Source organism: Budorcas taxicolor, chromosome 4 (assembly GCF_023091745.1).
Source record: "Budorcas taxicolor isolate Tak-1 chromosome 4, Takin1.1, whole genome shotgun sequence".
NCBI lineage: Eukaryota > Metazoa > Chordata > Mammalia > Artiodactyla > Bovidae > Budorcas > Budorcas taxicolor.
The window spans coordinates 35,141,920-35,169,691 of NC_068913.1; the positions used below are offsets into that span (position 1 = coordinate 35,141,920).

Below are 27,772 nucleotides of genomic sequence, written 5' to 3' on the forward strand. Positions count from 1 at the left end.
CAAAACCAAACTAGAGCCATTGGTTTCTTGAAGTTTTGGGTGAGGAGCAGTCATGAGGAAACTGGGTTTTAGGAAAAGGAATGGAACAGAGGCACAGAAAATTGATGAGACGAGAGAACAAGCAGCTAAAGAGCCAGAGGGCCCCTATTCCTGACTCGACCTTTCTCCTCAAATACACCCTCCACGAATATCTAGTCTCTCCGGCCTGTCTTCTTGACTCTGCTCTTCACCGTGGTTAATGTATGGTCTTCTTTGGGGGTTTTGATTTAAAAGGCTCCTTGGGGAAGCTTTCCCTGCCACCAGAATAGGGTGAGTGCATCTCCACAGTGTGGGGTTTTCCTGATGGCTCAGTGGTTAAGAATCCAAAAGCCAGTGCAGGAGATGCCAGAGACATGGGTTTGATCCTTGGGTCAGAAGATCCCTGGAAAAGGAAATGGCAACCTACTCCAGTATTCTTGCTGGGATAATCCTATAGACAGAGGAGCATGGCGGGCTACAATCCATGGGATTGCAAACGCTGCACGAAGGAAGCCAATTCTGACTCCAGGTTGGAAACTGTTTAACTTGCCTCTATTATTATAATCATACCCAATGCCTTGTTTAGAGGAACCTGCCCCTCTGGTTTAATGTAAATTAATTTGCCTTTGTTCAGTTCGAGGACAGATTGTTTGTCCCTGCCCACCTGTGAATAGAAGAGATTAACACAACCCTTCTGAAGGCTGGACATCCCTTTGGAGATGTTTTGCAAGACTGAAGAACCTTTCACTTTACTTCCCCACTGCCCCTCCCTCTCTATTCTGCCTTTTGACTTTAGTTCCTCATTGCTTCTTTCTCTCTGTCTATAAAAGAACCTGGCATCCAGACCCCAATAAGATGGCTATTTGGAGGTGCTACTCTGCCATCTTCTCAGTCTGCTGGCTCCCGACTAAAGTCTCTTCCTTGCCGCAACACCTCCTCTCTTGGATTCATTGGCCTATCATGCAGTGAGCAGAGCAAGCTTGGACTCGGTAACAGAGTCTCAGACATGACTAAGGAAGCATACAAGCAAGCAACCATTTGGAAACTTACTTGCCAGGTGTCTTAAAAATTCTCTATTCAATTATTTTTTTAAAGGTTGAAATTAGATATGCTAGTTCCATTTACTGTTATCATCTTCACTTTTTACATCGGAAGGAGCTCAAGAGAGGTTAGATATTAGATAACTTTCCCAAGATTACATAGCTTGTAGATGGTGGCATCAAGGTTTGAGGGCAGATATAATCAACCTCAAAGCTTGTGCTATTAGTCACTCCGTGAGTCACGTGTCTCTCTTTGCCACTCTAGCCTCAACACTATGACCATGCCTGTCTCTTGATGACTGTATTACTCTATTTGGTGGTTGCCTGGTACTGAGCAGGTTCTCAGAAGTATTGTTGAATGAATGTGGCCACCTGTGAGTGAATAAAAGTACTTATTGGGTCAAACGTCTAATAGAACTGGGTGCAAGATTGTGTAGCATTCCGCTTAGAACAGAAAGTCCTGACAAAGAGAAGATCCATGAAATACAGAGCTGATAGATTTCCATCTATCACGCTCCATACCTGATTCCACTGGAGCTTTGTGGTTCTTAGTCCATCCTTTATCCCAATCCCTTGTCCTAAACTCTAGAGGGACCACGTGGAAATTTCTCTTGGATTCTAAGTGTTACAGGGCTACAGTGTTCTAACATGCGCTCTCCCTGCGAACACACCTCAGTCACAGCTCTCTTCAGTGTAGGAGCTGTAGTGTCTGGGTTACCTAGCGTGGTTGCATGTGTTCCCTAATACTTACAAAGGCTCCCAAATGCAGAGTGACGCTGGGTTGCCTAGGGTGCCTGTCCTCCTCGGGTTCTCCAGCTTCAAACCTGAAGAGGTTGACATACAACGCATTTTTCCTCTGCGGCTACACATATGCTTCTCAGCAGCATCACCAGCAGGATGAGTGAACAAGTCGAGGAAATACCTAAGCACGGATTACCTCTTGACCGTCTCTGTCCAAGACATAGGTTCCCTATCACAGAACAAACCAGACAAACACACAAACATGATAAACAATTATCAACCACTCCCTTTCCATCCTAGTGGTGCAAAGATTGGGGTGGTTAAAGCAGGCTGGTTGTTTTTAATAAGTTTCAGCCCAATGCGAGGCTATCTTCCCGAGATGTGCTCTGCCCACCTGGGTCGCGCAAGCACTAATTACTAGGAGCCAGAGAAAGCGGGGAGCCGGGAGATCCGCTGCCTCGCGGGGAATAAACTGGCACCTCTAGAAATAAAGCTCCGTAGCCAATGCGGCGCCCCGGCGTGCGGGATTGGCGGCCTCGGCCGTGACGCGGCCTGGGCGGGCCGAGTCGGTTTGCGACAGTGGCCGCGGGTCCCGGCCGTGGGAGGGGACCGGGGACCCGCCGCGCAGCACACTCGCAGCCCGCGCGGAAGGTCTCTCTCTCTCCCCGACGCCCGGCACCGCACCCCCGCACCGGCGTGGACCGGGACCCGCTCTCTCCAGTGCAGCCCAGGACTCCCGAGCGTGCGCGCGTCTGGAGACGCCGAGGTTTGGCCTGCGGGCGCGGGGCGGCCCCGGGAGGGTGGCCCGTCGGTGCGGGGCCGAGGCAGGATCCCCTTCTTCCGCCGCGAGAGCGCGCTGGCCCGCGGGTGCCGGCAACCCCCGAGCGGGGACCCGAGCTGCTTGGCGCGGCCGCGACCTGATCCCGCAACGCCGCGGGAGGGGCGGGCGGCGCGCTGGGCTTTGCTCCCGCTGCTTCACTCCGGCCGCTGGCCGCGGGGGCGAGAGGGGCGGAGCGGTGCGGAGGGCCGGTAATGCCTTCTCCCGGGAAAACTTTTCCCCGCCTTCGAGCATGGAGGGATCCGTGCTCACCAGAACATTTAGAAAGCTCGGGAAATGGTCGCGGCACGGAGCGGAGCGGCGAGGGCGGGGAAGCGGGGAGCCCCGGCCAAGCCGATTTGCATCGCGACCTGCGGAGACAGCCGGGCGGCCCGGGGCGCTGAGATTGGGGGAAGCGGGAGCGGCCGGGCGGGGCGGCCAGGCGGTGTTGTTTCCTTTCACTTCCTGAGGCAGCTGCTCACGATGAGGAGGGGAGCGAGGCTCGGGCAGAGCGGCCTCGTCCCGCGAGTCTGAGCGCCCACCCCCGCCGCCGGGACTCCGGCCTCCCTGGGCATCGGCGATGAGCGCTCTGTGACCGGCGGCGCCGCGACTCGTAGACCCGGGACTCCGGGAGGCAATGCTGGCTCGGGAACAGTGAAGAAACCCTAAAATGGAGGATTTTTCCACCAGGACCTACGGCACAAGTGGCCTGGACAACAGACCTCTGTTCGGAGAGACATCTGCCAAGGTGAGTGCGGCCCCGGACGCGGGGCCTGAGTGGCGTCTCTGTCCAACTCCCCGCCCCTTGGACCCGGAGCCCTGCTGGGTCCTTCTGCGGCCCCTGGAGGGCACTTGCAGCAAGATCCCCCTTCATCCCTCTCAGGATAGTTGCCTTGCCCCTCGGCTCCCTCTTTGGGACGGGGTTGGCCAAGAGCCTTTGAAGATTGAGGGTGGAGAAAAGTTCAGAAAGTTCTGGGCTGTTAGGGGCCCTAAACGGGAGTGCGGAAGCCCGCTCCCTGCCTCGCCTCCCAGCCGGGTGGTCAGGGTGTTTGCACATCCGCTGGTCCACCTGGCGTGCTGACTTTCAAGAGGCTTCTGAGGCTTCCGTAAGGGCCCAAGAGTGGCGCTTCTGATTTGTGTTTCTCTAGAGCCCTTAAGGGTCTACTGCTGAGGCAGCCAAGCAGAGAAAAAGAGGAGAGGCATGAAATTAGGGTTCCTTTGATGGGGCTCTATTCCAGGAAGTGATCAAAGGGTCTCAGACCCATACACGTTCTAGTGCCTTATTTCAGGCTTTTAAAAATATAATGTTCTCTTACAAGCTTAATCCTGTGATGTCCTGGGCCAGTAATTGGAGAGAGCTCTTTTCCTGTCCCCAGCATTAAATTTGTGAGTTGTTTGGGCAAGATTAGCCTGTTTTTTTGTCTTTTTTTTTTTTTTTTTTTTAGTTAGAAAGTGACACTGGTGATCTTTGACCCCTGACAAAGTACTCTCAGCCTTTTACAGAAAGTAGGGCACATATGGAGTCCAGAGCTTCCTGGGTTTCTCTGCTTAGGCAGGCACCTCTTCAGCAGAAAGGACAGAAAGCTTGTCCAGCCGACAACCTGGGGCATGACCCTGAATTTGGAAGGTTCCAGTCTGCCAGGAGACCACTACTTTGTTTTGTTTTGTTTTTTTTACCTCCCTGTGGATTTTGCTTTCTCTTTTCAAAGTGTCTTTACAAGAAAATGTTTTAAGCTTGATGTATAGGAAGATTCTTGTTTATTGTGTGGCTTTTGCATAATCCCAGAATCCAGTAGGTATTCCTATTTCTGCTAATATTGTTTTTCTTTTCTTTTCTTTTTGGCCAGATGGCTTGTGTGATCTTAGTTCCCTGACCAGGCATTGAACTCAGGCTCTCTCTAATCACTGAGGAGTCAACCATTGGACTGCCATGAAATTCCTATCTGCTAACAGTATTGTGATAGGCCTGGGGGGTGGGGGTGGGGGGTGGGGTCCAAGGAATCCAAGTAGATGGGGGAAATATGTAAGCACACGTGAGGCAGCTGGATCTGTGCTATGACAGGGCATAGAGGGGGCATACTGGGGGACAGGGGAGAAAGTGGTCCCTTTGTGAAGCTTGGGAAGATCTTAGAGGATAGATTCTCCATTCTGAGCATTTGGTAGTCTTCAGCTTTCAGATATGGAGAAGGCAATGGCACCCCACTCCAGTACTCTTGCCTGGAAAATCCCATGGACGGAGGAGCCTGGTCGGCTGCAGTCCATGGGGTCACGAAGAGTCTGACACGACTGAGCGACTTCACTTTGACTTTTCACTTTCATGCATTGGAGAAGGAAATGGCAACCCACTCCAGTATTCTTGCCTAGAGAATCCCAGGGATGGGGGAGCCTGGTGGGCTGCCGTCTATGGGGTCGCACAGAGTTGGACACGACTGAAGTGACTTAGCAGTAGCAGCAGCTTTCAGATATGAGGGCTCCTACATTGGGAGTTGACTGAAGAGGATTTGGGGCCTGGAGAGCAGAGGCAGCTGACTGCTTGAAGGGATCATATTGCCCCCCCAAACCCCTGCCTTTTTATAAAAATATTTGTTTATTTGGCTGTGCGGAGTCTTAGTTGAAGCTCACAGGATCCTTAGTTGAGGCATGTAAACTCTTAGTTGGTTGGGCATGTGGGATCTAGTTTCCTGACAAGGAATCAAACCTAGATCCCCTGCATTGGGAGCACACAGTCTTAGCCAGTCGACTACCCAGTGGCTGCCCAGCTGGCCTGAGAATGCAGAGGTTCAGTCTCTCCTCCACATGCCTTGGTGCACAAGGGATTGTGGGGTTCTGGTGATGCAGACCTCTGACCTCCTTTAGCCCTTTAATGCTGATGTACATGAATCGATAAGGGACTTATTGATTTATAGGGACACTTAGAAATATTGATGTTTCCCGACTCACTTGGGCCTAAGTAGTCAATGACTATAAGTTTCCCTATTGCCTATGATCCATTTGAAATCCATCCAAGAATTTGACTATTCCAAATATATCTCTGTTTATCACAGATTTATTCAATCCAAGAGTGTATACTCCCAGCATTACTTAGGCGGTTTTAGACCTCATAACAGTAGGATCAGCTACTCGGAGGAAAAAAAAAAATTATGAGTAATATGTATTTCCAGATCTCTCAGAATTCCTCCCTTTAGCTTCTTCTGTAGGGCTGAAAGGGTGATTGGACATACAGAAATTAAACAGAATGGAGAAAGGAGAGAGACTTTGGTCTTAGGATATGAAACATCATGTTTCATATAAGTTGTCGTATCTGAGGAAGAAGAGGCATCCATCTTTAATGATGGCAAATGATTTATTTGGGACGTGAGTGAGCAGGGCACAGGATGGGACCTCAGTAGTGAGAGGACAGGACGTGTTACACTGGGGCCATTCCCGTGGAGGACAGTCACTGCCGGAGCCGGGTGGCTTCCTGAGGACCTTGGGAAACCGTTGATGGCTGCTGTGTGAGTTTGCTCCCAGCGATTCCCTGGAAACTGGACACAACAGCCAATTCATTAATGAACTGTTGCCTTTGAGTAAAAAATCCCGAAAGGGGAAAGCCCACTTCCTGTCCTAGTCTGACAGATCTTCTGAGCTTTTAGCCCTCTTCATTGCCTTTTAATGACTGACCACAGATAGGCTCTCACTTTTAAGTCTGGAAAGGACCAGAGGTTGAGGTCCAGTCTTCAGCTCTATGGCCAAGATGGCGGAAGCCCACAGAGCAGTCAGGAGGGACGTGGTGTCTCCTCCGTGCCAGGCAGCGTGCTCTGCGTCCAGCGTCACCTTGTTTGCTGCCCCAGTTCCTTTGTGTGATGGATGTTGTCACTCCTTTCACAAGCGGGGAAGCTGAACTACAAAGCAGGCTATGTGTCAGTCACACAACTGGTTCTCCTCTGGCGATGTTTCACGAGTTGACTAAGACAGTAAATGTTGACTTTCGCAGTCTGGGTCACATGCTCCAGGAACCACTGTGGGCATTCACAGACTTGGCCCTTTCACAGGACATAGGTGAATTTATATGCCCAAAGTCATGGAGTAAGTGAAAGATACTAGAATCTGCCATAGAATAAGAAATACACGACCCAGCAGGTCTGGAGCAGCGCCCACATGGGCAGTCCCTAAAGGGACTTCTGTCTTTACGTACTGTTTTCAGTTACCAAACCCCGGATTTATTCAATTGTTAGCATGTTTAGCAATAACTTTATAGATACAGCCTTGTAGTGAATGGCAAAGCAAAATAGTTCTCTGTTGTTACATAAATGTCTAAAGGATAATAGACAAAAGCAGAGATACTCATTCCTTGATACCTTTGGAATTTTATATTGCTAGGTGGGCTGTCTTACCCACCCCGGTCTGAATATCCAGGTGCATTTCTCATCTGTTTTTATTTCATCCCCAGTTCTGGGATGCAGTACATCTCTTTCAGGGAAAAGACAAATGTGGCACAAATGATATGATAATATGATGTGTCTGAGGTTTCAGAGCATGTGCTGTTGCTTAGCATTTTCTGAATTTTGAGCACTACCCCAGTAAAAATATAAGGTGAAGCATGTATGAGATTTTAAATGCCCTAATAGCCATGTATTTTAAAAGTGTAAAGAGATGCAGTTAATTTCAGTAACATACTTTATTTCCATACATCTGAAATACTGTCATTTCAGTACATACTCAATATGTAAAGTGGAGAGATTTTTACATCATTCTTTTTTTGTACTAAGCCTTTGTAATCCAGTGTGCGTTTTCACTTAGAACCCATCTCAGTTCAGACTAGCTGCGTTTCAGGTGCTCAGTAATCACACAGAGCTGGTACTTCAGACAGTGCAGTTCTAAAGCAAGTGAAATTTTAGTCATGGTAGTTCCATAGTCATGTTTGTGAAACATTGTTCTTTACTGTGGGACTTGTCAGAACCTTTAATGTGCTTATTTTCACTGAGAGTCTAGTTGGAGAAGGGGGATGGTACGTAGTGCTCTTTTGGTGGCTGACCTCTTACCATTGGCACAATCAATGCCTTACTGGAGCCTTACCCTGCATGCCTCCACCCACAGCAGATTCGAACGGCGTGTCTACAGAACTCCCTTCAGGAAATGTCACTCTAGGAATCTGTTCCTTGTTCCTCTCTTCCTAGTATGAACTATACCCTGGAGATATTTGTCCCTCTCTTGCCCACAGCTGCCTGTAAACGTTTCCTTTGGGCCATCTTTCTGTCTGGGTAATGAAATGCTTTGAGTTATCCTCAGGGCTTGTGAGTTGATGTTGATTTCCTGATTTGCTAGCTGGCTGCAGAATCATCCGAAATCAATTTTAGCCAGTGAATTGGTGAACCTAGGGGAAGAAGGAGGATGGTTCTGTCTGGGGTGGAAGGGTAAACCCGCCTCCCACAGCCAGTGCAGTGGGCCAGGGTGGGAGGGTGGCAGGGGGGAAGGGAGGGGTAAGTGAAAATACACACTGGATTACAAAGGCTTAGTACAAAAAAAAGGTGTAAAAATCTCTCCACTTTTCATATTGAGTACGTACTGCCCTGACAGTATTTTAGATGTATGGAAGTAAAGTATATTACTGAAATTAGCTGCAGTCCCTCCATGGAATGCAGTGAAAGCCAGTTCCTGGACCAGCCTCTTCTGTTGGTTTCACTAATAATAAATGATTCATCCTCTAAGAAGGGTGGTGACCATTCTGTCCCTTTGTTCCTACTTGGATGTGATGTAAGAAGAGTGAGCGACACTGGAGGAAGGCGCACACGCTGGACTCATAATATGGAGGGTCTCTCCATGTAGGGAGCAAGTTAGTGGGTCCCAAGGCTCAGATCTTTGGTACCAAAGGCAATAAGTTTCATGTTCTATTGCATATTCCTGAATCCTTACCTCCCTTCCCTGCAAAAGAAGTCAAAACCCAAAAAGTGAAAAACAGGTCTTTTGATGACCTTTAGTCGAATTCAGACAGTTCCGACTTGGAGCATTTGACTTTGCAAATAATTGTGTTAAGTGCTACTTCTTGCCTTTTGTGGGGTGGGGGTGAGGGTTGCTGCCTCCTTAAGGACGAAGCTGTGGTTAGGAGTGTTGGGTCTGCCTGCCGCCTCTCCCCCTGCCCAAGAGCCTCTCGGCTCTTGCCTTTGACACAGCCTGCCTCCCGGTGAGTCTCTGAGCTCTCTGAGCGCACCCTGATTCTCCCTCAAAGTGGAGCTAGTCTCTCCCAGGACAGATCTGTTGTCCCTGTGGCTCTCACCCAGCCTGCCAAACCACTTTTAGTTGCCATTTCTTGTGTTAGAGAGACAATTCCAGGTGATAGATGCCAGGACTGGGAAGTTTCTGAGGGATGGGCTCAGGCGATTGTATGTTGAGAAAGCTCTTCCAAGGATGCTGGTGCACAAGGAGGCTAACAGCCCTGGTCTTAACTGTGTTCTGTGATGCCCAGTCTGGGCTGACCCCTCTCCCTGGGCCTCTTTCTGTGCATGAGCTGCCTTCCTGCTCTCGGTAAATGCTCTTCTACTTTCTGTTGCACGCTCTCGTCTCCAAATACCTGAATCCTGGTTAGTCTGATTTCCCATCGTTTCTGCCCAGCCTACATCCATGCCTCTCTCCTACGAGCCCGGTGGTCAGAGATGCCTTCACTGCTTGTGCTGTGAGGGGTTCGTATAAGCCTTGCCTTCCCGGCCAGAGTCTACTCTCCTTGAGGGTAGCAGCCAGTTGCTTTATTTCTCCAGCCTTTTTAGCGCTTGGCACAATGCCTTACCTAGCTCTGGATTTTATGTATTTTTTGTTGTTGTTGAAGTATAGTTGATGTGTAATATTATGTGAGTTGCAGGTATGCAATAGAGAGATTTACAGTTTTTATTTGTTGTTTTTTTTTTTTAATATTAACTTATTTATTTGGCTGTGCGAGGTCTTAGTTGCAACATACCGGATCTAGTTCTCTGATCAGAGTTGGAGCCCTGGTCCCACCCTGCATTGGGGTGTGGTGTCTTAGCCACTGGACCACTAGGGAAGTCCTGAAATCTACAGTTTTAAAGGTTATATTCCATTAATAGTAATTGTAAAATATTTGCTATATTCCCCATGTTTTACACTATATCCCTTATTTTATACCTGATAGTTTGTGCCTCTTCATCCCCTACTCCTGTCTTGCCCTCCTTCCTTCCCTTTCCCCACTGGTAAGCGCTAGTTTGTTCTCTGTATCTATGTCTGCTTCTTGTTATGTTCTTAGGTATGTTAAGTTTTAAGTGAAGTGAGCACCTAGCATCACCAAAAGGTAACCTACTTTCTTGGGATCTCGTGAACCATCAGCGGAAGGTGGGGGGCTGGTGTTCAGAAACCTGGGGTGCTGCATACCAACAGGCTTTTGTGCAGTTAAGGGCATCACTCTCTCCTCTCGTTGCTGAGCTTCAGCAAAGAGCCCATAACCATAATACAGTACTGTGTAAAAACTTACATTGAGGCCTGGTCTCTCAGAAGCTGGTGGTTTGCTTGTGTTTTTCCTTCCGTAGATAAGGTTTTCGCAGCTCTGCGGTAACAGACTGGGTCTACTAAATTAGCCTTTTTTTCCCTTAGGTTCAGTCCATAGTTTGTGTGTAGGTATAAGGACCATGGGGCTTCCCTGGTGGCTCAGTGGTAAAGAACCCACCTGCCAATGCAGGAGACACACAAGACATGGGTTTGATTCCTGGGCCTGGAAGATCCCTTGCAGCAGGAAATGGCAACCCATTACAGTATTCTTGCCTGGAAAATTCCATGGACAGAGGAGCCTATCAGGCTATATAGTCCACGGGGTCGCAAAGAGTTGGACGTGACTGAATGACGGAGCACCCATATTGACCACATTTTTCAGGCTGCCATGGAGACACTTGGGTTGACAAACTTAAGTGTCCCAGTGAGGATGATGGAATGCATTTGAAATTGGGCTGCTCTTGAAAGAGGGGCCAGGCTCTGAGGCCCACTCAACTCGCACTCATCTCTGAGGACCTAATCCCATTGGTGAATGACAGCCCATTAGATGTGGTGGAAATAATACTAATAGCATGTGAGCAGCCATTTACTAACTTTTGTAAATGTCACTCTGTTCTAGGGTTTTACTGTAATATATCTGAATCTTTATGGGATTCCCCGCATGTTAGACTGTTGTACAAATATGGAAACTTTGGCTTCAGTGTTCCATGATGTACCTGAGATCATAGGCAGGCATGTGGCAGGGGAAAGCACAGATATTGGGTCTGTCCTGATCCTGACATCCTAGCCCTTGTTCTTGGTCTCCCAGCTCTGAAGGTCAGAGCACATAAAGACCTGGCATTTCTGGGACTTCCTTGGTGGTCCAGTGGTTTGGACTCCATGCTTCCAATTCTTGGGGGGGGTGGGGCACAGGTTCCATCAGTGATCTGGGAAATAAGATCCCGCATGCTGTGTGGTGAGGCTAAAAAAACAGAAGAAGAAGAAAGAAGAAAAAGGACCTAGCACTAGATAGGAAGTGCTAGGTACTTTTTTTTTCTTCTACTTTTTTTTAGCACAGAGTCGGACTTGACTGAAGCGACTTAGCAGCAGCAGCAGCACTTCCTGTGGTACCAGCGCTAGGGATCATTTTGTCCCCTAAACATGTGGAGTAGGTTTGTTTTCTATTTTTACTGTGATCTCATTTCCCTAAGTGATGCTTCAATGAAAATAATATATTTCAAGTATGCCTCACCGTGAGGAGGAGAATCTGGCAGGAAGGGTATCACAGAAATATTCACAAGTGAAAGATGCTTCAGAATGTGAATCTGTGAAATAGGGGACATGTTTCAAGGCGTCCGTAATGTCTGCTTTCTCTAGAAGGGCCTGAGGCAGAAGTGGGCGTTCAGAGCTAGAGGCAACTGCGGAGGCCCTGGTGTGTTTGAGACGGGGCTCAGAGCATGAAAGTTGGTGACTGTGGGTGTGTGTGAGTCTCATACACTTTCCTTACGTGCCCCTGCCCCTGGGGTTCTCTCTGAAGCCTGGGGACAGCAGCCCCCGTGATCGGAGCTCCCCATTTCCCAGAGTTATCTGGGGAGGCCATCTAGCCCCTGGCTTCACCCCAGGGATGCTGGTTGCCTCTGGCCACAGCTTTGGGGGTTGCTCCTGTCTCCTCAGGACCACGCAGCTCTGGGGGCTCCGAGGAGACCCACCGGCAGGGCCTGACTTTTCTTGCTTCCACCAAACCCAAAGCTCCTCCCACATGTCAGGTTCTCTCAGCGTCTCTGTCCCTACATGGCTGCCCCTAGGGCTTCTGACTGGGCAACTGCCACAGCTTTCCTGACGAGATGTTTTCTACTGCGACTTGGAAGAAGAAAAGGCAAATCGTTTCTGAGAATTGGCCTTTTGTTTCTGGTATCAGGATACTGAGCTGTGATGGGAAATGTAAACCTTGCACGCAGAATTGCAGGATACAGCCCACGGGCCTGAATCCCTGTCCCAGTTGACAGTGGGAGGAAGTGTGGGCTCCTGGTGTGTTTAATGCATGACGACTGGATTGCCTTTCTCCTGTCTCCCTCACAAGCAAAGATGATCGCTCTTCCGGGACCTGAGAGTCTCGTGAGCTAGGAGGACTGACGTGGGGTGGAGCCCTGTAATGACAGGAGGCACAGAGTTCCAGGGAGCATGGAAGAAGGGGATGTTTATTATACTGGGGGCATCAGGACAAAGGACTTTCGAGTCTTAGGCCCAGGAACGTGAGTCAGATTTGACAGGAGGAGGTGACTGGGAATCCCAAGCAGGAGGTCCAGCCGGGTTGAAGGGGTGGGAGCAGGAACATGCCAGAAAGGGGAGGGAGCTGAGTGTCCCATTGTGAGCAGACTCTAAGAACTTGGAGTTGCTGTATGAGGCACACTTTGCTTCTGGAGGCTGTCAGTGGTTGAGTGGTCGAGTGTGCGTATAATGTATGCTTTGATACAACAGTTAGTTGTGTGCATACTATGTCCCAGGGGGTGTGCTGTGTGCTACAGTGTATCTTTTTTTTTTTATTTTTCGCTGCACAGAGTCTTGGCTGTGGTGCATAGGCTTAGTAGTTGTGGCATGTGGCCTTAGTTTCCCTACAGCACCTGACTAGGGACTGAATCTGCATCCTCTGTATTGGCAGGCAGCTTCTTAACCTTAACCCCTGGGCCACCAGGGAAGTCCCGAGAGTGTATCTTTTCTTATGGAGCATGTGTGTACTACATGGAGGAGAGAAAGGCGCTATACAAGTCCTTGTTCTTCCCTCTCTTCTCCTTATTTGGCTTCAGCCATCTTAGCCTTCTTAGTCTTCTGCCAGTTTCCAAGCTCACACCTGCCTCAGGGCCCTTGCAAGCGCTAGACTGCCTTGTTTGCAGTACGTGTCTCCTAGATCCTTGGGTGTCTTGTTCCTTTTCCTTTAAAAGGTCCCTGCTCAAACAGGAGGATTCCTTGACCTGCTTTTTTAAAAATAGCCCCTCAGCTCCACCCTGATTACTCTTCCCTTACCCTGTTTTAATTCCTTCCTGACTTCCTCACACTTAGCATGTAAAAAGGGTGGCGAATGGATGCTGAACATCAGAACGGAGAGAAGGATTGACAGAAGATTCTTCCGATGTTGGAGGAGTTGAGATTTGGGGGCCAGAGGTGGACTCCACAAGGGAGAGATTCAGCCCAGAGAGAAGGATAGAGGTAACTAATAAGATCAGGGTTGGCAGAGGAGCCAGCTGCCCCCCAGTCCTCTTCAGGCTGGAGGAATGGGGGGGGGTCCTCTTTCTCTTGGCGTCTTTTATTTTATAAGGATCTCTGCTGATGGACAGGCTTCAAGAATGAGATGGTAACTCTGAGATGAGGTGGAGCTTCAGACCACTTCCTGGAGAGAGACAGAGACAATCAACCCAAAATGAAAGGCCATGAAAATCAGCGAAGGCCCAGCTGTGAACTTGTAGTAAACCAGTTAGTTTGTTCTTTCAGCTAATATTTGAATATCTCATATATGCTAGGAATATATAAAAGGGAAATGACCTGCATCCCTGCCCACTGGTGCAGTGGCACTTTTGTACAGTTAGAGAACGTTCTCTCCACCCTGGGTGATGGCAGCTCCCACAGCCACATGGCTTAGATTGGTCTGAGTTAGACAGAGTTGCTTCCACCGCTGGGTGGGCACTGGACCACGGAGGGGTGCACAGTTTGGAGAGGGCACCATGGAGCTGGAAGTCAGCCATGGGTAGCGGGTCAGAGCCTGGCCGTGAACAAGGGGGACATGGCCCTCAGCCTCCCAGGCCTTACAGCGTGGAGGAGAAGACAGACGAGTAAACAGGTACAGGTAGGATTGTTGAAAGGCTCCATAGCAAGGCTTAGCCCCGGAGCCTGGAAGTGATTGGGGGGGTGGGGGTTGAGGGTGGATTCAGGACTGGATTGTCAAAGCATCGAGAGCAGGGGGGCTCTGGATGCTCAAACTGCCGACTGTGTGGTCCGGTCAGGGCTTTGGTGACACACTGGGAGTGATCTAGTTAGTGGATGCAGATGAAGACTAGGCTCAGGGGCAGTGGAGGAGAGGGTTGGAGAAGAGGGATTTGGCAGAGCAGGTGCTGAAATAATTGTGAAGAGGAAGAGAAGAAGTTGGCGTGAGACTGCCAGGGACACGCATCTTAAAAATAGAGGATGCTTTAGTCTATCTGCTTCCCAGATGGCTCAGTGGTAAAGAATCTGCCTGCCAACGCAGGAGATGCAGGACACAGGAGTTCAATCCCTGGGTCAGGAAGACCCACTGGAGGAGGAAATGGCAACCCGTTCCAGTATTCTTGCCTGGAAATCCCACGGACAGAGGAGTCTGGCTGGCTACAGTCCACGAGGTCGCCGAGTCACACACGACTGAAGCGACTTAGGACGCATGCAGTCCCATTCATGAAGGCTCAACCCTCCTGATTTATGTACCTCACAGAGGCCCCACCTCCTCCTGTTGTCACATTAGCCATTAGGATTTCAACCTATGAATTTTAGGGGGACACAAACATTCAGAACATAGTAGAGGATATTGCTGAAATTGCCTTCTTTCTCCAACTTGGGAAGCAGGACGTGCCCTGTCCTGCCTTCTTCCTGGCCCAGTGAACCTGGGAGGAGTATGTGGGTGGCACAGGCTCTGTTGGGTAGAAAGTTGAAGAGCAGAGGCTGCAAGGGAGATCCGGGGCTCATGGGAACTTCCTGTGTCCAGGTTGGCTCACGTGGAACAGGTTTCGGTGGGTGTGAGGGGTGAAGATAGAGCTGGAGCGCACCTGGGGAGGGGTGGGGTCTGCAGGGCCGCCTGTGGTGATGTCTGAGGAGGACTTGGGTAGTCGCAAAGGAGAAAGTGACACAGAAGTGGGAGTGAGATTCTTAGCCTCCCCCTTCCTCCACCCCCTCCTTCCAGATGTCAGGGAATATTCTGGCATTGTCCATCCAGGGTTTTCCTTGCCCTCAAGGGGCCTTCTGTGGCTTCTCCCCTGGAGTGCGAGGGAGCATGGCATGCGGACCAGTTCCTGGGCAGGAAATGGAGGAGGAAACCAGGGCCATGCTGCTCTGGCAGGAGATGAGTGGCCAGGCTTTTATCCTCAGGCTTAGGAAGCCTGGACCTGGAGGTGCCCGAAGCTCACTCCTGGCATTTCCATGGGGTCGCCGACAGCTGGCCTGGGAGTCAGCATGAGGGTTCGGTCCCCGTAGCTGGGGAGAGCCTGACCTTGTGGGCTGCAGGGCCAGCCTGTGGCTTCTATGGTGCGGCTGTGTGTCTGTCCTACAGCAGTGACTGGAAGCTGGGGTTTCTGATAAGTCAGGCCCCAGCTGAGTGGCCTCTCCTGGTGAGAGGCTCTAAGGAAAATGCCATCAGCCACTTGTGTTGATGATTCTGTTCTTTAAGCATCATTCACAGGGTACTGGCCGGCAGTGCACCAGGCTCGAGGCTACCTTCCCCATGGTTAATAAACTGCCAGTCCTAATGGAGGAGGTGACAGGCAATAAGTACAGAAGTGTCACATGTGGACCATGTGACCCGGGAGATGTAAGGCAGGGACAGCTCCCATCCTGAGAGGTGCCCGAGGAAGCTGTCTGGATGGGAGTTTACAGTGGAGGCGATGTTTGAGTTGAGCTGTGAAGGAAGAGCAGTTAAATTGGGTGTGTGGCATTTCAGCCATCCCACTTCTTACCCCGCAGCTCACTCTTCTGGGGCCATTATGCCTTCAGCTATTTTTACGTGTCAATAAGAGAAATGATTATGTATGAAGTAGATGTGCTTTCTGCGTCTGGGTACCCCTGCAACGCTCTCCTTAGACCCAGGAGAAGCTTGCCTCTTCTCATCCTGCAGTGCGCTTACTGTCATCAGTGAGTGCTTTGAAATCCACTGGACTTCTTTCTTGGCTGCTTGGAATCTTAGAACTAACATTTGAACTTAGAAAAGTTTTCTTCAGTCAGATATATGTATTTTGGCTGTGCCACTTGACTTGTGGAATCTTAGATCCCCGACCAGGAATTGAACCTGGGCCCTTGGCAGTGAGAGCTCGGGGTCCTAACCACCGGACCACCAGGGAAGTCCCATAGTCAGATTTTTTTTCTCATAAATCCTTTGACTCCTTCTTTCTACTCCCCAAATCCCTTTAGAAATTTTGCCTTACTTTTTTATTGTTGCTCGAATCGGTTATGGTTTTGCTAAGATAGCACAGGCTTCAGGTCCATTTTGGAATAAGGCAAAGCAAAAATAACTGTGGCAATGGAAGCATGATTTTACCTGTCAGCATTCTGAGCAGGATGTTTTGGGTTGCTGAGGACAAAGGCCGGTTTTTGGTTATCTGGGATGTTGCCAGAACCTTACCACCTGAGCACTTGAAGTGAATTTGGGGTTCTGTGTTTTGTATCAAGATGCTGGCTAATGACTGACCAAGAATCTAGGGGGCTCCTGTGCTTTTTGATTGCTGAGGGATAGGCCTTCTCTGGCTCGGGTACTGTCTAAAAGCTGATGACCCAGAACCATAAATGGTTAACACTGGAAAGGACCAGATATCACCCCAGTCCTCTCACTTGATAGACCCAAAGGGGTTGAGGGGTCCTTTTGAAGCCATCTGGCTAGCCAGTGAGATGAGAACATTGGTCTCAACTCTAATTTCAGGGCCACCACATACCTGTCTTAAGCATTCTTAGACCTTTTGAATTGCTTGTTAACCTTGCATTTTGCAGAGCTTTGGGGAGGAGACTTTCGCTACTACCTGGCCGTATGACCTTGGGCAAATAGGTCTGATTGAACCCAGTTCCCCACTGGTAAATGGAGATAGCGTATTCCTTACTGCTGCACAGAGCTACCTTGTCTCACCCCAGGTACAGACACTGCAGCCACAGCAATCTTTCTCTCCTTCATTATTTCAAAGGAAGATGTGCCTCTTTTGGACTTGGGCTGCTGTCTCCACCTGTGCATCGCAGCCCAGCTTCTTCCCTGTCATGACGTTTGCTCTCCCCAGGTCTCTGTGGAGTCCCTTCATCCTGAGCTATGACATAGAAGGTACTTTTTTTCCAGCTTTATTGAGATAACTGAGGTAATGTTTAAGTGAATAAATAAATGACTTAAGAGGGAATATGGGTTTCCCTGGTGGCTCAGTGGTAAAGAATCCGCTTGCCAATGCAGATTTCAATATCTGGGTTGGGAAGATTCCCTGGAGGAGGGCATGGTGACGTACTCCAGGATTTTTGCTGCGAGAATTCCTTCGGCAGAGGAGCCTGGTGGCTACAGTCCTTGGGTCTGCAAAGAGTCTGACACGACTGAGCACACAAGAGGTAATATATGCAGATACACAGTTGTTTAGTCACTGAACTTAATCCGACTCTGTAGCAACCCAAGACCGTAGTCTGCCAGGCTCCTCTGTCCATGTAATTCTCCAGGCAAGAATACTGGAGTGGGTTGCCACTTCCTTCTCCAAGGGATCTTCCTGACCCAGAGATCTAACCTGTCTCCTGCATTACCACTGAGACACCAGGGAAGCCCAATATATGCAGAGTCCCAGTCAAAACTAAACTACGTATGTTTGTATATTGTTACGTTTGTGTCCGCGTAAATTCATACATGAGTTCAGACAGACTCTTGGCCTGTTGCTGAGCAGATGTCTGAGGAAGGGCTGTGCTGGGTCGCTCAGTTGTGTCCGACTCTGCCCCATGGACTGTAGCCTGCCAGACTTCTCTGTCCATGGGGATTCTCTAGGCAAAATACTGCAGTAGGTTGCCATGCCCTCCTCCAGGGGATCTTCCCAACCCAGGGACTGAACCCAGTTCTCTGGCACTGCAGGTGGAGTCTTTACTGTCTGAGCCATGAGGGAAGCCCCTGAGGGAAGGGAAGACAACCTGTCCTATCATCTCTGTGGGTAAAGATCAGGGCTGATTCTGATCCTGCTGAACTTTCTTGGGGAGTGGAAATAAGTAACAGTATAAAATGTAAAGATCTGGTAGGGAGAACGGTTTTGTTAGATGGAAATACAGCAATAATAAAACAGGAAGAGACAGAGCTAGTTTTTGTGAGAATTAAGAGTAGCTGAGTTAGACATAGACGCAGGATACAGCATGCTTGGGGCTGGTGCATGGGGATGACCCACAGAGATGTTATGGGGAGGGAGGTGGGAGGGGGGTTCATGTTTGGGAACACATGTAAGAATTAAAGATTTTAAAATTAAAAAAAATAAAAAAAAAAAGAGAAAAAAAAAATGTGCTGAAAAAAAAAAAAAAGAGTAGCTGAGTTAATAGAAACTAGCTTTTGATATGGAGATAACCTGAATTGCAATTCACTCCATAAACAGCAAATTTAAATGTAATACTCCCTTTTCTCCATGCACTGTGTTCTGACTTGGAACATATTAGCCCTAACACTGCCCTTTGAAATGCTAATTAAGGGCAATTTACTTATTCTCTATTGTTCTATCTTTGGAGACTGGGAGGGGTAGGGGGAGCTGCTGAAGTCCTGAAAAATCATCTCTGGGCCTAGGGAGGGTCTCTACCCTAAGATCTGAACTTAGCAATGTTCAAAATGGTTTAGATTCTAAACTTTACAGCTGTGCACACAGATCATGTGAGGCTCTTGTTAAAATGCAGATTCTGATTCAGTAGGTCTGGGGCAAGGCCTGAGATTCCACATTTCTTACAGGCTCTCATGTGAGACCAGTGCTGCAGGGCCAGAGCACTCTGCATAGCAAGAGTTTAGACTGAAGTGGGAGGTCTTCCAAAGCTAACTCTGCCGTTTCTTTGGCCTGCATTCAAGGTTACTTCAATAGCCGAAGGCCTGAAGCCAAGACGTTGGCTTGGAGAAAGGAGACTGTGAGAAATAGTTGTGCCATATTCTAAATACTTTGTCCCATCTTGGGAGCCCTAGTTGTTGTCAGTCGGTCGTGTCCGACTCTTTGCAACACCATGGACTGCAGCACACCAAGTTTCCCTGTCCTTCTCCATCTCCCAAGTTTGCTCAAACTCATGTCCATTGAGTCCCAGAGAGACTGTATTTTAACGACTGAATACCTGATATTCATGAAGATGAGTTGGGATTCTAGACAGTAGATTGTCTAGAAGGCAAATAGGGAAGTAGTCATTAAAGTTTAGATGGACTTTCATGAATGACTGAAACCAGTTAGGCTTCTATGGTTAAGTTCACCAATCTAAAACAATCACTTACGAGGAAATCTTCATTCCTGAAAGATAAACACTTTACTGTAGTACTGTTGTACTTTGCTAATAGGCTAGTTCTTTGCAACTTGCTATTTTTGTCTAGGAATTCCCTGGTGGCTCAGATATAAAGAATCTGCCTGCCAGTGCAGAAGATGTGGGTTGGATCCCTGGGTTGAGAAGATCCCCTGGAGAAGGGAATGGCAACCCACTCCAGTATTCTTGCCTGGAGAATCCCATGGATAGAGGAAACTGGCAGGCTATAGTCCATGAGGTCACAGAGTTGGATACAACTGAGTGACTAACCAACAACAATCTTTGTCTAGACCAGCAGTTACATGCTACGCTGCCGTTTCTGTGAAAAGTAGAAATGGAATCTCCTCTGTTGCATTGAATCCTGTTTCCATTACTTATTGGTATTGAGATTTGGGGCAAGCTCTCAATTTCCCTAAGCTTGTGTTTCCACTTGTAAAATAGTCATGCTAGCCTTTCATCATGGGATTTTTTAGAAGATACACAAAAGCTTCTGGCATAGTTGCCATATGTTCACCATTAGACCCCTTCTTCTCTCTGTTTTGATCCTGGCTGCCAAACCTGCTGTACCATTTGGAGAATAGGAATTCTTGTTGGCTGCCTCTCACCTGAACCTCTTCAGTGGCTTCTGTTGGTAAAAGCTCTTGTGACATACGCAGACCTTTAAGAATCCCTGGAGTTTATAAGATGAGCAAATATTCTTTATTTCTTAGAATAGACCAGAGTTTAGTTCAAACTTTCTCACAAGGCAGAAACAGTGGGGTTCTCATAAATGGGTTGTCTGTAAACACATTTTATGCTAACACCACATCTGCCTTGTGCAGGACGAACAGTCATCAGTGCTTTATCCCTGGGTCACTTTTTTAACAAGAAGTTCTAGTTTCACTCTTGCGTGTGCAGTGTGGTCTTCTCTAGCTGATAAGATCTGCTCTGAGTCCTCAGGTTTGGTCAGGGTACGGCTGGAGTTCAGTTTCCTTTGTTCTGTGTGACATTTAAATTGCAGTGGCCTTGGTCTGGAGTGTGAGGTCAGACACCCTGGAGAGAACACTTGGCTTTGTTCCACTCTTCCCTCCCAGCTTTGCTGGCCCTACTCTTTTTTGGGTTCTTATCTTTAGAAGCAGACAGCTCTGTGCAAGCTCCTGTGCCCTTCTATCTCAGAGCTTTTGTTTATTGGCTGCTTATATTCCCTATCCTGCTGATCTTAAAGTGCTCAGACGTTACCAACACTGTCTTTAAAGACTTCAGCTTTGACTTTTCCAAACTATTACTTGATATTCTCATTGGCCATAAGGTAGTATTTCCTAATCAGGTCTTAAACCCTTACCACTTCATTCTGTAAAGTCTGTGAATAAGTGCTATCAACCTAATATACATATTAGTACATACTATTTTTATATATTACTTGACTTTTCAGTTCCTTTAACTGAAACCATCTAACCAGTGACCCTGATTTCAATATCCTGTTTCAAGTTGATTCTAACCTGCTGTCTGACTTTAGGCAAATAGTTTAACTGCACTCACTGAACCAAAATTTACCTTAACCAGTAAAATGAGGATTGGATTAGATCAGTTTTTCAAAGCATTCTTTGGAGTTGGCTGGGGCAGGGATGAGTATAAAAAGAGAGCTCGATAGGTAGAAACCCCAAGCTCCTCATTCAGGTGATTCTTAAGATTAATCAACAAGGATACCATCTGTATCACAAACAGGTTGAAACTCATGATGGAAAGAGACATCATCTAAGTCTGGTTCCTGACCGTTTTCACCAAGGATCTGGGCTAGCCACCCCCATGCTCCTGTCCCTTTTGCTTCTGCTCATACTGTTACCAGCAGCAAAAGTAGATGCCATGTCCCTTTAAGAAACTTTCTCTAAGCAGTTGTCCAGCTTCCCAAAACCCCTTTCTTTACCCTGGTGGCTCAGTACACTCTGCCTTACTGGCAGCTGTTTGTGTGAAGCTCGGAGAGGCAGGGTACTGCCTTCTCCATTCTCAGTGTCCTGCATTGTGTCTTTCTAAAATGCCATGAGTTTTTCATATGGCTAAAAAATTCTCTCTCTTTTTCAGGATCGAATCATCAATTTAGTTGTTGGCAGCTTAACATCTTTATTGATCCTAGTAAGTATCTGTGTGTCAGCCAGGGTCTTAGCCAAAGTTTTGAAAACCTTAATACTGCAGTTCAATCAACTCTCAAAAACAAAACAAAACAAAACAAAACCTTAAGGGGCCAGTACATGAACATGTGGAATATTCCAACTGTAGTTAAATTAATGTTTTCAATCTTGTTAACACTTGAATAAAACTGCATTTGGTATAAATGGAGTAGCTAGTTGATTTCCACTCTTACCCCCTACCCTAGTTGAATGTGAAATAGCACAAGTCAAATAAACTTGGTTTTCTGGGTTTGCCTAATAAATTTGTAGTATGTGAGTGGCTACTAGTAACTCCCTTCTGTATGTAACCCACAGCTCTGCTAGTTATCTTTACATTTATTTTGTTCCTAAAGTATGTTCATTATCCTTTGGTTTTAAAAGATTACTTTAATTTCTCATTGTATACTACAGCTTGGTGCTATCAAAATAAAACAAAGCTACATTTCCCAGTCTGAGAATGACCTTTGGCACTTTTTTTTAAATCTAAGAGAATTTTAGTGAAGTCTCTTTCTATGACTTCTTTATAAAAGAATGGGTAACATTATATTTAAGGTAGAAAGAGAACTATAGGGTATTAGAAATACATTTTTTAGTATTTTTCATGTTAAGCAAAAACAGTTTTGGATAATTTTTTTTGCTAGTATACTCAAAATAACAAAAAGGTTAGAACTTTCCCCAGTATAGTCATTAATCCTGGGGAATGATGTTTAAATGCTTTCTAATCTTTGTTGATGAAGAGGTTTATTTTGAGGTTAGCTAGTTTTATTGCTTCATTGTCTCCTTTCATAAAGGAGGAGTTTGGGAAGATTAAGTGGAAGTATTAAAAGGAATAACAATTGAAAAGATTTTATTAAACATTAACATTCCAGAAGACAAACCTGGTGGTAGGTAAGATGCCATTTCACCATTTGGAGCATTTTATAATGTTACTTTGCCTAGATGCCAGTCTAACCAAGTCTTGGAATTACTTCTGAGGCCTAACACACTTCTCTTCATACAGGTAACGCTGATCAGTGCTTTTGTTTTCCCTCAACTACCTCCAAAACCGTTGAATATATTTTTTGCCGTCTGCATCTCTTTGAGTAGTATCACTGCCTGCATACTTGTGAGTACTATTGAAAATTTAAATTCAGTATCCTTGAGGGCTGATGGTTGCAGTGCCTGGAAATCTGTATGAGAAGGTGTCTCTAATTATACACCACTCCTCTCCCCCAAAGGATTTCACAATTCTCATTGTTAAAATCCCAGGGTTTTTTTTTTTTTTTGAATTTGTCTCCTTTTCTCCTAAATCCCAAAGTTGTAACCTTGTAACCCTAAAAGGCAACTCTGTTCCCTTGATGCCAAAAAAAAAAAAAAAAAAAAAGACTTAGGTCAAAGATATGATATGATTTAATTTAATTCATCTTCCTTCAAGGACTACATACAGAGTCCAGCAGTCTTTGGGAAATGTTATTACTCCTCTAATAATTACAAAACTCGTCTATTTTAATCTTTGAGTATTATCTCCCCAAATGAAAGTAATTAACACCAAAACCTCTTGAGAAACCTAAAGCTACAGTTGTATCTTTTTCACGAGAATGTTCAGTTTTTATACTACTACTATGAAGCCTTTCTGTTAGGTAAAGAAACAAAGACAATAGCCAATCCTCAGTAGGGTATTTGCCAAGTCATCATCAGTTGGCAGCTGTTTCATTTCCCTTGAAGAAAGGCAGAATCAAAACCCTTAAACATAATTGTTTTGACTCACATAGGGCTTAATCATAAATAATAAGATCTGAGTTAAAATTAAACCTGGGGACATTTCCTAGCTTCAAATTCACTGACTGTTATTTATATTCCTTTGACCTGAGGGAAGGAGTGGCCCCTTGGACTTGGAGAGCCTGGGAACAAAGCTCCCAGAACTGCTCTCCCACTCCCAGCCTAGAGCCGGAAGTGGCTGACAGTGATCTGTAATAGTTTAAACTAGAGGTATGCATGTGTAAAGCTCCAGTTTTGTTGGCGACTTGAATCAGTTAAAGGAATTTAAAAGTTGTCTTCCCTTCCAGTACTTTAAAAAGCTATACCTTTTACTCACCTATAATTAAAATATCTCTAGAAGATAGATATATATTCTTGGATGACTCGCCAAATGATTGATTGGTGGACTCTTTAAACACTGAACAAAGTTAACTGAGAAAGCAGGAATAAAGTATGATTTTGGATATAAACTCAGCTGGTACACTTGAATTACAAAGAATAAAATTCTGGCTGCTTTAGCCTCATTTAAGGGGAAAAGTATATATGGAAGAACTTGGTCACAGTGGAAAAGAATTAGTTGTATTTTAAATTTTTAATATTCAGGCTAATGCTATTACTTAAACTTCTATTTAATTCTTCTTCTTTTAGATCTACTGGTATCGACAAGGAGATTTAGAACCGAAATTTAGAAACCTTATTTACTATATCTTATTTTCTATCATCATGTTATGTATTTGTGCGAATCTGTACTTCCATGATGTGGGAAAGTGAGGCTCCAAGAGATACACTCACCAGGTCTCTTCAAAGCAATACATTTGGACTCGAATTAAGAGCTGGATAAGGAATGCTGAAGAGTCTCCTGCCAAAGTCTGATACATGATTTTCATGTTAATTGTAAATCTAAATTCCCTCTTGCAGGGGAGACATATCCTAAATCACTTTGCTTTTTCTTTAAGGAGCCGATGTTGCACTTAAACATTACCCCTTAAAGCACAAGTCATTTTCACTTTTGAAATTTTTTATATAAAGTAATTGCGTGGTGCAAGGCTATGTAACAAACAATCTTGCATTTTAAGACAAATAATCTTTTATTTCTGTTAAACTGAATATACAATTATTGTTCCCTAGGCAACCAACTTTTGCTTTTAACTACAATTTCACGTTAACAAAACACAGACGGTGAAAAGACAACTTTGATTGTGTAGATCTAATTACAATAATAAATAAAATAATTTATACAAGTTTTTTTTTTTAACTTTTTCTATAGGGGTCATATGCATTAAAGCCCTAGAGGCTAATTTTGGCTTAACCTTCTCTAGTATAGGAATGACTCTTGGTTTGTTTCAAGAAGCAAATTTTGTGTTTTTAAATTGCCTGAGAGGGAGAAGTTACATCAAACCCCCACCAGTTAATGCACTAAGTGAATGGCAAACTCTGGTACTCTGCTATTTCCTGGGTAATTTACATAGCAAAACATGTAATAAAAGGTCATGGTACAGGATAGGCAACTTAGTACTTCCTTTCCCATTTAGTTTTACTTCAAAGTGCTAACTTTGTAAACTGGTGACAGTGGGTTCTGAGGGATAAAATGCTTAGCTTCTGGTGAATTTTGTTTTACTACTCTCATCCATATTCCCTTTAAAAAGTAATTAAAAAAAAAAAACCTGTAGTGAATTTTCTAAACCCTTTTAATACTCTTCTCATTACTCAGCCCAAATCAGCTCCCACTGCCAGCAATGGGTAAACCCAAATAACCCCCACACAATCACCTCAAGTCTCAAACTACTTAGAAGATATCTCTGTGCAGAAGGTCACTGGGAAGCTCTAGAGCATGTTAATGTGACTTCTCTGAAATATAAACAGGCCTACTTGAGACCGGACAGAGTGCCATGTCTGATCTGTAGAGATGAATATTACTGCTTTTAAAACAGTAGTTAAGCTTTGGCGATTTCAAAATTCTCTCAGCTAAAGTGAATCAAATTCCCTGCTGACAAGAAATACTAATTACCGGGATCTCTGCAGTTAAGACCCTAGTGCTCCACTCAACTACATACTGTTCTAAGACTAGACCTCAGATGATATATTTAAAGAGGTAAAAAGTCATAGCAGCAACACTGTATGTGGCTTGAGCACTGTAGCTATTCAAAAGCCAGAGGAATGGTAAATTAAGCCTCTTGGGGGTTGCTCCTATTTCTTTGGAGATATAATGAACAGTGTGGCTTTGCCTGAATGGCTTGTTTCTAAGAATTACCTAATGACAGTGTACCAAATCCTCAACATCTTTTGAGTCTTCTGAGACAGGACTGCCCAGAGATGATCCAATGATGTTTGATTCTTCTTGATGATGCTGGAGTATGGGATCTGTAATGAGATAAGTTTCAAGTTGATCCTAAATGTATATATATCATCTAATCCACATCAAAGAATTTAGAAAAGTGTTCTTCTACCAAAGTGAAAATTTAACAAGACTCACTGCCTGACTGCCCCCTTAAGATTTATCAGGCACATGATGGAGTTACAGTACCTGTTAGTGTTGTCAAAGGCAAGACGGATTCAGTATCTATAACATCAGATGTCTGGATAAAGCCATGTGGTGAAGGAACAATAAGTATCGTTTCATCATCAATTGTTGTTTGATGAACTTGCTCTTCTATGGTAGGTGACCCTAAATCCTAAGTAATAACAAACAAAAAAAAAGATTCTGTTTCATATTCCTTGTTTCTCTTAAGTCCCCAAACACATTTAGGCTTGAAAGGACTTTCAAATACTATCCTACTTTAAAGTTAGACTATAAAGAAGTCAAAGTTAAGGTCTTAAACAGACAAAAATAATAATAACCTCACACTCTGAAGTTTTACATACTAGCAAAAAAATAATTTAAAAGAACCAATTCAGTGGCAGGTCCTGCTCTAGACTTTTCCCAAACTGCAGGTTTGAGGCTTAAGGCTGTTTAAGTGCAACTTACTTCAGTAACATAAGCCCGGGCTAACGGGGAGGGTTCGTCCTCTTGTTTAAGGTGGGTGTCAGAGATTTCTTCTTCTGTTCTGACCATAATACTATTCATCAGTTCTGTGCTATTTTGGTCACTGAATTTGGATATATGAGCATCATTAAATGACGGCTCTACTGTAATCTTAGGCTGATGAATTTCATCTGGGAAAGTGTCTGCTTCTAGGGCATCTGGAGGCTCAGGAAAATCAGATGAGTGAATATCACTATCCACTGTCAGTTCTGCTTGGGATATGGAAGAGGCGATGTCCTCTGTGGCAACTGTCTGAATGATGACTCTTGGTGCGTGACACTGCACTGTGACGTCACTTGTGTTCAACAAATGTTCTGGCTATAGAATGTTAACAAAAACAATCAGTGGCAAGATGAAAAAGTACGTACCAGCCTAAAGTTATAGACAACAAATGACCTTTCACGTGGTGCCCTGGTGTCCCCTCCATGCCTCTCACCTCTGGATCTGCAGTGTTCTTACCATGTTCTTCTAGAACTCCTGTTTCTTGACCTACTGGGGCCTCTGCACTCCTAGGAGCCCCTTTCCCCTAATGTACGTCCATCTCATGTACAGGAATAAGGGAAGTGCCCCAGTGAAGGTGTAAAACATGCTCCTGGGACAATAGTGGTAGAAGAATAGTTTAAATCCATGGATTACAGTACTATTGGCTCTTAATATTATATATCAACTAATTCTGGTCCCTAACAGGTCCTGAAGTCTTGGAGCTCAAAATGTATTTCCCTCCTCCCCCAGGGTATGAGTTCTATCTCTGGTGACACTTTTCAGTTTAGTTAGTCTTTTCTATAGAAATTAGAAAAATCAAGGAATTTATGTAAAATGACATACAGATAAAGCATGAACAATGATCTGTTCAGGAGAAGCAGGAGCAGCAGCTGCCAGGGTGACTGTGGGACTAGCAGTCAGAGTGAGGGGAAGGCCTTGGCTTGAGCTTGTCTGAAGCAGGTAGGTGCCTGGAGTGCCAGTGGGCTGTAAATGGAAAGACTAAAGGAAAAAGAAAAATAAGGTCAACAAAGGTGCATCATACCACCCAGTAAGCAGACTTAGTGCTCACTACGTCTAGCTTTACATCTAAAATGGGGACTTTACTAGCCACAAATGTACTTGATACCAATCATAAAGGTGAAAATAATAAAATAAAAAGCATAATATTCTGGACTACTTATGTGTTGTAAGTCATTTCTCAGCCTGCAGGTTTAACAGAGAGGAAAGGCCCTGATCCTACTCTTCATGCCCTGTGTGTCTATGGTCTGGTTTCAGCTCAATTTCAGTCCAAGACACTGCCTCATAAACCACTGTTTCCAGCGCAGTAACCCAGCACTCTTTATCCTTTCTCTGCAGCACATAAAACCTAGCAGTCTCCCACTTAAAAAGCTTCACATCTTTGAAAAGGCACTATGGCAGTGTTTACTTACTTGAATAGATTTTTTTTCATAGTATAATTTTAGAAAATTTTTATGTTAGGAGAAAATGTACAGAAATAGCAATTAGTCTTCTGCTGAAAGAAAAAATTCTTAATTGAAAACTGCTTAACTGATAGTATACTGAGATATTTTATGGAAGTGTAACAAAAATACCGAACAGCAACACACGTTTCACA

General features: G+C 45.7%; 2 protein-coding genes across 3 annotated transcripts in view; one reads left to right on the forward strand and one right to left on the reverse strand.

Moving 5' to 3' along the window:
• Positions 1–2,406: 2,406 nt before the first annotated feature.
• On the forward strand, positions 2,407–24,341 carry TMEM243 (transmembrane protein 243). The gene is made up of 5 exons (XM_052638915.1): positions 2,407–2,565; positions 3,091–3,364; positions 21,331–21,381; positions 22,417–22,521; positions 23,802–24,341. Exons 2-5 carry the CDS (start codon positions 3,287–3,289, stop codon positions 23,922–23,924), a joined length of 357 nt encoding a protein of 118 aa, XP_052494875.1. The 5' UTR covers positions 2,407–2,565; positions 3,091–3,286; the 3' UTR covers positions 23,925–24,341.
• Positions 24,342–25,374: 1,033 nt separating this feature from the next.
• DMTF1 (cyclin D binding myb like transcription factor 1) overlaps positions 25,375–27,772 on the reverse strand; it is a 48,719-nt gene continuing 46,321 nt past the window's right edge. Inside the window, exons 15-18 of one of the 2 annotated variants that reach the window (XM_052638601.1) lie at positions 27,001–27,156; positions 26,119–26,493; positions 25,678–25,825; positions 25,375–25,514 (exon numbers count right to left, since the gene is read on the reverse strand). In XM_052638601.1, the coding sequence (XP_052494561.1) occupies positions 25,405–25,514; positions 25,678–25,825; positions 26,119–26,493; positions 27,001–27,156 (789 nt within the window). In that variant the 3' untranslated portion in view covers positions 25,375–25,404. The remainder of the gene's footprint in view (positions 25,515–25,677; positions 25,826–26,118; positions 26,494–27,000; positions 27,157–27,772) is intronic. The other variant, XM_052638602.1, reaches the window with a different exon arrangement.

What these genes read in the sequence shown, in the direction of transcription:
- TMEM243 (XM_052638915.1), top strand. Translation starts at nt 3,287, where the DNA reads ATGGAGGATTTTTCCACCAGGACCTACGGCACAAGTGGCCTGGACAAC. An exon ending in TAACATCTTTATTGATCCTA is followed by an intron (nt 21,382 to 22,416) that starts GTAAGTATCTGT and finishes CTCTTCATACAG; the next exon opens with GTAACGCTGATCAGTGCTTT. An exon ending in GTATCACTGCCTGCATACTT is followed by an intron (nt 22,522 to 23,801) that starts GTGAGTACTATT and finishes TTCTTCTTTTAG; the next exon opens with ATCTACTGGTATCGACAAGG.